General features: G+C 47.0%; 1 protein-coding gene across 1 annotated transcript in view; it reads left to right on the top strand.

Moving 5' to 3' along the window:
• The window catches only part of LOC109387589 (uncharacterized), a 227,991-nt gene that overhangs the window by 155,877 nt on the left and 62,920 nt on the right, over window positions 1-9,194 (top strand). The window contains exon 5 of the mRNA XM_019651645.1: window positions 317-476. Coding sequence (XP_019507190.1) covers window positions 317-476 — 160 coding nt within the window. The remainder of the gene's footprint in view (window positions 1-316; window positions 477-9,194) is intronic.

The following is a 9,194-nucleotide window of genomic DNA, read 5'->3' as shown; positions in this document are numbered from 1 at the left end:
TCCTCCCCCTCTCTCCCCCTCCCTCCCTCTCTTTCTCCCTCTCTTCCCCTATTGTTGTTCTGTCTGCTCTCAATAAACAACGCATGCTCTGTCAGCATGTCCTCACATTGTTTTGCAGCCTATCGTCATGAACAGTTTCAATTATAATAAACATGGTATAAAAATAATTTGCATAACCGCTCATTTGTACAGGTGCAGAATAATGAATCTCTTATGACTGATGTTTGGATGGTTTGCTCTCTTCACATGTTCTAAACCATATTGTTACAGGAGTCTTTAAAGCCAAACATTTACTGGTTCTTAATTATTATTTTAGGCTATCTCTGGAAAAGGAGCAGCTGCATTTCTAAGGCTTCGGGTAAATACTGCCAAGTTGTTGTCCAGAAGGCGCGCATCTCAGATTCTCCCCAAACCACCTGCCTTTGGTTCGAAGCGTCTCAGACATTCCCCTGTGGGAGAAGCTTCCTCAGAGTGAGGTGAGTCCCAGTGGCACTAAATGTTTAGTGGCTATTCTCACTTTTGCCTAATTTCTTTCTACTTAGGTATTTGGAGCACTTAGAGATTTTATAGTTCTGGTGAGAAATGTTGTCCTTTTCAATCTTGTTATAGCTATTGGTTTTTCTTAAGAAAAGAAAAAATTTTCTCAAAAATCAACTTCAAATTGCATTTGTAAAGTGTTTCTTAATCAATGAGTAATTAGTGAATTTGTTCATCCGCCTCGTCAGTAATGGCACAAGTTTTTCCTCACAGCGGATCCTTATCCCGGATCCCGGGAGCTCCCTTAGGCAGTCTTGATTCCCCCAGCAGTGGAGGTGACACATAGGATGCTCTCACAGGACCCGACATTCGTGCGTGCCTCCTGTGGGCCTGGCTCTGTTCTCTGAGCGACCCTCTGAAGCAGCTTACAGCATCATCTGCTGAAGCAGACAGGAGACCCACGTTGTACTGAGCTGCTGTAAGTCGGGAGCCGCTGGGGCACATTAGAGGCCATCTCCGGGCAGCACCGCAACGTCTGTGCTGAAGACAAAACCCGATAGGAGTCACAGGGCGGCTGAGGGAGGCAGCGCTGTGGGAAGCGCCCTCTTCCTTCTCACGGGGCACCAGCAGGAATGTTAGCGGGCGTGCCACTGTGTGTAGCTTGTTTCAGGCCAAGAAAAAGGCGATTCTAGTTTACACCAATAATCCGGTTTACTGCCAGTGTGGCTCTGATGTGACTTACTAATTTTCTGGTGAGAGCAGCTGATTTTCTGCAGGTGTTATCAGGTATGGAAACAGTGCCGTTTGTAAAGCTGCAGACATACGTACATTATGTGTTTCATTTTAATAGTTAGGCAGCGTTTATAAGATCACTGCAGATACCTGAGTATCCCTATTTTTCTTTAAAAGATTATACTCATTGTGTAGGGTGAATGTTGATCCTCCATAAATGTGTCGATTTCTGTGTGTGTGGGGTTATAGTCTATCAGATTTTCTGTTAGGGAAAATGCACATTGCTTCTTTTATTACAGAAAGAAACAGGGTTTGTCAATCAGGGGAGCAAGAAACTTCCAAACCAGCCACGTAGGAGAAAGCTACGTTTTAACAAAGAGGGGCAGTTGGCGTGATAATGACCTGTCTTCATGAGACAAACACTCGGGGCGTTTGTGTCGGCTCCCCTTCTGCCTGCATCCGTGTGCCTCGTGTGCTGCCGTCCAGAAGGACGCTGCACAGCTGCCATCTTCCTGCCATGGGAGGCGAGTGGGGAGCTGGCCGTTTCTGGGCCATGCCCATCATCCTTTCATTGGTCGTTGAGTTGTGGCAATAAATTTGTATATATTTGCATTTCAAGGTTTAAATGAACCATTGTGCTAGAGAGGTAAGAAATTAACTGTAGAAAATAGAAGAAGAAACCATTAGGACATTTGAGAAGTGTATCAGAATTCTATTCGACTGCTAAAATGACCTGTCACCCTCTCACTTTCACCAGTGTCTCAACTCAATTCTTCACATCCTTCTATGAAGGCTGCGGGTTTCCATAGTTAATACTTAAGGAAACACGGACTTCCTCCTGGAAGTGAGTATATGCAGATGTGCATCCCAGACAGTCCTATGAACATAGCTGTGCACTTTAAAACGGTGGCTGTTAGAGTATGTGAGCTGTGTCTCCATTTAGAAAATGGCTAGGTCATAGAAGGAAAATGTGAGACCATTTTTGTAACTGACATGCTTTTATGGGCTGGTCATGTCCCTTCAAGATGCCTGTATTGAAGCCCTAATCCCGAGGACCTCAGAATGTCGACGCGTGTGGGGCCAGGGCCTCTACTGAGGTCGTTAAGGAGAGGGGTCTTGGGGGGGCCTCCCTAGTGGTCCAGTGTGACTGGTATCCGTATGGATGAGAGTAGGGCACAGACGGACCCAGAGAGAAGGCCGTGCAGACACAGCAGAAGAAGTTGGTGTCCACAGTCCCGGGACAGAGGCTTCAGATGACACCACCCTGCCCACACCCTGGTCTTGAACTTGCGGCCTCCAGACTGGGAGGCAATCAGTTTCTAGTGTTTCAGCCCCCAGTACGTTGTCTGTTGTTAGGGCAGCCCTAGGAAGCGAATGCCTGGCTAGCTTCATGTTACTGGTCTCAGCTGGTTTCTTCTAGGCCTGCTTGCTAAGGCAGCGCGTATTTTTATGCGACAGGCCTGCGGTGTCGATAATCACTGCCCTCCTCTTTCTCAGGAATTCTATTTGCTTACATCTGTTCAAAGAGTGCAGCGAGACGGCAGCCCCAGTTTAACTTGCAATATGCTTCTCGTATTATTCTTGATATGCCTGAAATAATTTCTTTAGTGATTTCCTTTTCTTTGTAATTAGGTATAGTGATTAGATTTTATTGTAAGCTTGAACGATCTGCTTAAATGGTGTCTTGCTTCTTATTCATTCTTGTCTTTTAAACTGCCCAGATTAGCAATAACACCAAATCAACTGGGAGTATAGTGTCAGCATTTGAAGGTTGTGTAGTTACTCTGTACCCTTCTCCCCGCTGTACACAAACCCCGCTTTCTGGAGTGGTTGTCAGGCCCCACCAAATTGAGTGGCTTCCAGAAGCTTCTGTCTGTGCTTCTTAATGAACAATGGAATGGGGACCAAGGTCTCCTGATGGCCGGGACCTCCACCTAAGGAGGTTTCTAGAATTGGTCATGTGCTGGTTTTTTTAATGGAAACTCAACTGAAAGGGTTATCCTCAGGTCCTCTTCTCGGAGAAGGCAACATGCAGGCCTGATCTTCATGAATTTATCTGTACTTATTTCCTATAGAAGTTAAAAAAGATCAAGAAATATGCTAACCAGCTGTTCTCAGAATTTTCTCAGATTTTTTTCCTCAGTGTGTGACTTTGAGACATGTTGGCAGGAGAAGAAGGTGTGAATATTCAAATGCGTTTTCCTAGAAAGGATATAAAATCTACTTAAACTTTTTGAAAACCTCCTTAATACAACTTTTTTTCCCTGCTGGAAAGTACAAGTGGATTAGGCGGGAGCAGATCACCATTGTAATAGCTACTTATGGGGGATTCACAATGTTTGTACATTGTTATTTATGTAGTAAATGTTGCTCTTCTGTCTTGTAAGTACTGTATAGGCATTGCCTGAGCTCTAGGAATGTGTTTGGGGAAAAATATAGAGAGCAAGCAGCTTTGTGTGGAGCTCACAGCTTAGAAGGGAAGATGACATTAAACAAATAGTGACACAGATGATCACACCCACTGTGACACAGATGACGAGGCACTGGTTTGATGGGCTCCCGTGGAAGAATGGGATTCATCCTCATCGGTGTGGCCGGGAAGGCTGGGCTCCCTGAGACCGACGAGGAAGGCGGAGCCTAGGATGTTGGCCTTCGTCGTAAGAAGAATGAGGAAACACGAAAGGGCTTTAAATAAGAGAGGGTCATGCACAGAGCTGCGTTTTGCAAAGATCATTACGACAGCCCTGAGAAAACGGATTGACTGGGAAGGAGAGGCGATGGAGGGAGGACAACAAGCTGCTCTTCAGAGAGAGGATGGCGATTTCAGCGTGGGTGTCGACAGGGACATGCAGCAAAGGGGAAAGACTCTGAGATAGTCAGTCGATCCCGGGTGGCGTGAGTGGTGAGCAGTAGGGCTGAGTCAAGGCTGCTGCCACAACCTGTGGATGGATGGGTGCCGTTTACTGAGCTATGTACTGGCCGCACTTTACAGACGTTACATCAGCGTATATGCATCTTGAAGGCGCGAGGCCCAGCAGTCCGCGGGTATGGAAAGGAGTCATAGAAACACTTACATTTGAACATCTTTACATGCTCACTTCAAAACCCAGTCCCGGCAGTAATTTCTAGAAATTCCAAAGGAATTGTGTGTGTGCGTGCGTCTATAGTGATGAAGGAGTCCGAGACGCTGAGTCTTGCTGTCTTTGTTATTCCAGGATGCCATGTTGCTGCCCACCCCAGGTGCGAGGTCCCAGCTGCCCTGCCCCTTGGGCCTCTGTTGTGCTGAGGTGACCCGGTGCCCCTAAAGCTGGAGGTCAGCACGGCTGCCAGCGACGTGACTCGTTACATGCTGGTGTTGACTCCACATCCCTGTTCCTGGCTGGGCAGCAGCACTGCACCTGGAGTGACCCTCCCCCCATCTGTGACTCCCGGTAACCACCCACACTGCTTCCTGTCGGCTGCGTCCTCCTGCAGGGGCCTGCGGGCCCTGCGCCTGTGTATCTGCCCATGTATCCCAAGTGCTCCGAAGTGCTGTCATGCATTTCCTCTCTGTAACGGCAGGTTCCAGCCTCCTCCCCAGAGTCCCCGCCGCACCCAGCCTCCTTGGTTCACGTGTAAATACAACACGTACCTGTGGTCAGAAACCTGATGGACTGAGTGACCTGACTCAGCTTGGCTCCCCGGTTATGAGATGATTGTAAATTAGACGAGAGTATTTGGCTTTTGAACTTCTCATAGCCAATATTTAAAGAACATAAGGCTTAAAAAAAACCAGCCAAACTTCACGAAGGCTGTCAGGTAGCAATTGTCAGTACGGCGCTGGATGTGTGGGTAAGACGCCACTTCCTGTCTGGGGAAGAAGGGAGGGATGCGCCCAGGACAGTGGGGGCTTTTCAGGCCACACATGTACCTACTGAGGAGAGTGTTTCAAAAGTTACGTTATCAGCTCACCTCAAGAAACGGGACATTTTTTTCCTACGCTGTATGGATTTCTGTGAGTTTGACATAAGGGATTTGGTTTTAAGTCACTATTTTGGGCATTAGTTTTTCTTGGATACTTTGGCCTGGATTTGGATAGAAAACTATCTTAAAATGCGAGCGACAGCATGGAGGCTTTAGAAACATTCAGTTATTAGTTTTGCGGGATTATTACAAGGTTTCCTTTGAGCATTTTATAAAAAACACATAGTGACTTATATCGCTAACAGAAAAAGTCCCAGCATTAGGTAACTGTAAAACGTGAACCTGTCAATCTTTAGCCAGCTCACAGGGGGCTGTAGGGTTAATGATTATTGTAAAAAAAAAAGTAAGTTCTGTAAGTTCTGGAATTTTAACAATTTTGAAAATGTCATTTTATTTCTACATATTCCTATTATATTTAACAGACATTTATGTAAGTAAGTATGGTTACATAATGTGCCCAATACTTTTATTGCAGTGGACGTAGAAATAGCTCGACTGCTGAAACAGCCACACTTGAAAATACAGGACATCATTTTCCGTCTCAGGCCTCTGACACGGCTCAGAATTCCACACTGGTTATGTGTTAGGACAGGTCTGTGGGAGGGAGCAGTGTCCGGTGTCTGCGCCAACGCTGCACGTGTACATCCGTTTAGCTGGAGTTGTGTGGGGCACCTCTGGTGCCTTCCCACGGAAGTGAATTTCCGCAGAGCCGCGCAGGGGTAACTGGTTTCAGGGGCCAGGCTGTCCTCTCCCTGTGAAGTGGGGAGTGTGAGCGGCCGCGTGGTGAGTGATGGGGGGAAGACTGTGTCTGGAGACGCTTGGTGAGTGAGGAACAGCACTGAGGCCTGCAGGGGGAGCCTGATAATTCACAGGGAAACAAGGGCAGCTGCTGGGTGTCTCCAGCAGCCCTCAGGGGCTCTGCGAAAGCTGGGTCACAGGGGAACCGCCTGGGCGGGGGCAGGTAAAGCGGTGGATGAGAGAAAGGGACACCGGCCTGGCCGGGGAGCCTGGGGCTGTGCTGGCTTCAGAGACAGCTGTGGGTGAAAGGGGCCCAGGGTCCTGGGAGCACAGGGGCCGTGGGCAGACATGGGGGGCTGGCCCCCAGCCGGTGAGGTGTGAAGCTGTCTGTGTGAAGACGTGACCTGGGGGCAGCCAGGACACTCAGCTCCTGGCGTGGAGGGGGCTGAGGGACTGTGAGGTGGCGCTCTCCGCATCCTAGGGGTAAAGTCAAGGTCAGGGTCCACTCACTTGTTGACACTTTGGCAGCCGGTTCGGCTCCGACACACCATCCCTCCTGGTTTCCATCTGACCTCTCCGATGTTTCTATTGGTCTTTTTATCGGCTTCTCTATTTTGGCCAAGCCATTGAAGATTCCCCGAGGCCACATTCGTAGCCTTTTCCTCACTAAAGATCTTAACAAATCCTGGGAAGGCAGGACGTGAGAGTATTGATGAAGTAGAAGTCACAGGCCTGAAAATTTACAAGGAAGGAACCGTGACTAAAGAGTCACCAAAACACCAATGCCAACAGCAAAATATGACGAACCGAAGAGCAAGGCCCAGCCTCACTCAGAGTTCTCGGTCCCAGTTAGAACGTTGGGAAATGTGGGGCGAGGGCACGGGGTGCAGAGGCTTTCGTAGTTCTGAGTGGAAATGGTTTATAGTCTCAAACTTTCTGTCGATTTTAATGAAGTCATTTTCCCCTGTGACATGACTGGGGAACTCAATTAACCATGCCTTTTTTGTGACAAAGTTTTTGGAGGGTATATTCCAGGAAAATAAATAAATAAATAAAAAAGGAAGAAGAAGATAGAGAATACAAGAAATGGTGGAATTCAGGCATCAAATGAAAACAAAATTACAGTGTAACAGCTGTATAACAGGTCTCTTTCTAAAAACTGGCATAAATTAGCATGCTTCAGTGGGCTCCAGGAATGATACGCGTTCTGAGAACTGCACAGAGCAGGTAGGACGACAGACAGGGAGATTATGGAGGGAATAGATGTTAATTCTCTAAAAAGAGCTATAGAAGAAAACTGTATTTCAAACATGAGGTAAATTAATATGACAAATGGTTCGAGCTTGAAGAACAGGCCTTTTGATCTTGAGCTCATTTGAGTGGCATGTGAGTGTCATTAGAACCAAGGAGAGAAAGAATGTATCCTCGTTTTATTACTTGGTAATGAATAGTATCTGCATATTCATAATAATTTAAACTATTTTGTTGACTTTCAACTTCAGCCAGCCTACAGTCGATGTATGGGAGACACTGATTAGAAAACAGAATGCAAATTCTATCAGCCTTGAAGTGTAGACACGTGAAGCTATACTGATGGAAGGTATGTCAGAGGGAGGGACGGTGCAAGTTTCAGTAACTGTCGGGGAAGTAAAATAACGCTGCCAACAGCAGACAGCCCTCAGCCCAATCCCAGGAAGGGAGAAAGATGGGAGAGAGACAGGACACCTTTCCTAGTGAGGAACACGGGGACTGGCATGCATGTGAAGGCAGAACGGAAGTGTCTTCAAGGTTTGAACAGACTTCCACGCAGATTTGTACAGAGCAGTAGAGGAGACGATAATGAAAACCTGTCCTCGCGAGGTGGCAGGGTTTACCTTGTGCTGTGTCCTGCAGGACTCGTCAGAGACTTCTCGTTACTCTTGGGGGTGTATGTTTATAGTTTTGAGGTCCCTGCACCCATGACTTTGCCTCAGAAGACAAAAAGATGGGAGCTGTATCAGGCTTATTATGTTTGGAAGGAGACGAGCTGAGGACGAGTGGCTGGGAGACAGCTGTCTCCTTCCCTCGGGGACACCTGGCCCTCCCAAGCTGCAAACCTGACCGCCTCACCCTCCTGTGGCATCTTCGTGTCCCAGTCAGGAGTCACAGGGTGCCGTCCGCGGTAGATGGGACACAGACTGAGCTTTCAGTGTAACGTATGTTAAGAAGCAGAGGCACCAAAAATAATGCTCCGACTAGGAAAACAGAGGGCGTGGTGAGCATCCTGTGACACAGCCTCATGTGTTACGCCTGAAAGCTGATGAAAATTGTCTAAGGTGCTCGGTGAGAAGTAGCTGCACTGGACATTATTTAGCAGTTTGGAGTTAACTTCTAGGGGAACATAACAAATGCCACAGGGAGGGCTCTTAGAAGCGTGATTGGGGGGCAAGTTATTCACCTCTGTTGCTTTAGGGTGTTTATTTGACCAATATTTAACATTTGGTCATTTAAAAAAGGAGTATTTGAAAATGTAGATACTAATGGTCCTGGTGCAACAAGTGAACACACGTGTGCTGTGGCTTTGACACCTTCATCCCCACTTAGACTTCTCTGTAGCTCTAAAGCCTCAGTGAGTTGAGGTCCGTATATTTTGTTCTATATCTTCATCATGAATGCGCCCACCCACATTCTGAAATAGAGGATATTTCTGTGTTGCTCTCAAGTGTAGAAATTAAATCACTTGCTTTACATTACTTATCAATACTGCAGAACTGAGAAGGCCTAATGGGAATGTGTGTGTGTATTGTGTGTGTATATTGTATGTGTGTGTGTATATATATACCGTATTTGCCGGCGTATAAGACGACTGGGTGTATAAGACGACTCGGCGTATAAGACGACCCCCTAACATTTCCACTCAAAATACAGAGTTTGTTATATGGTCGGCTGTGTGTGATTTTGCGAGTGTGGTAAAATCGCATAACAGCAAAATCGCATAACAGCCGAGCATACACCCAGCAGCGCTGCTGATGCCTGAACGGTATGTGGAATGAAGTGGGCGGGCATCGGGAGGCCACTATGGCACGGGGCAAGCACTATGGGCAGTCTATCTGAAGTGTACCTGGCGTATAAGACGACCCCCCACTTGGAGGCATATTTTTCAGGGCCAAAAAGTCGTCTTATACGCCGGCAAATACGGTATGTTCTGAATTGTGACAGTGGTAGTTTACATTGAAAAAAGATGAGATTTGATTTATCTATCTTTATAAGTAAGACCGACACTAAAAAAAAACAAAAAAGGATGA

The sequence above is a fragment of the Hipposideros armiger genome, unplaced genomic scaffold (genome assembly GCF_001890085.2).
Source record: "Hipposideros armiger isolate ML-2016 unplaced genomic scaffold, ASM189008v1 scaffold_163, whole genome shotgun sequence".
Lineage (NCBI taxonomy): Eukaryota > Metazoa > Chordata > Mammalia > Chiroptera > Hipposideridae > Hipposideros > Hipposideros armiger.
This window is presented reverse-complemented; position numbering and strand designations above follow the sequence as displayed.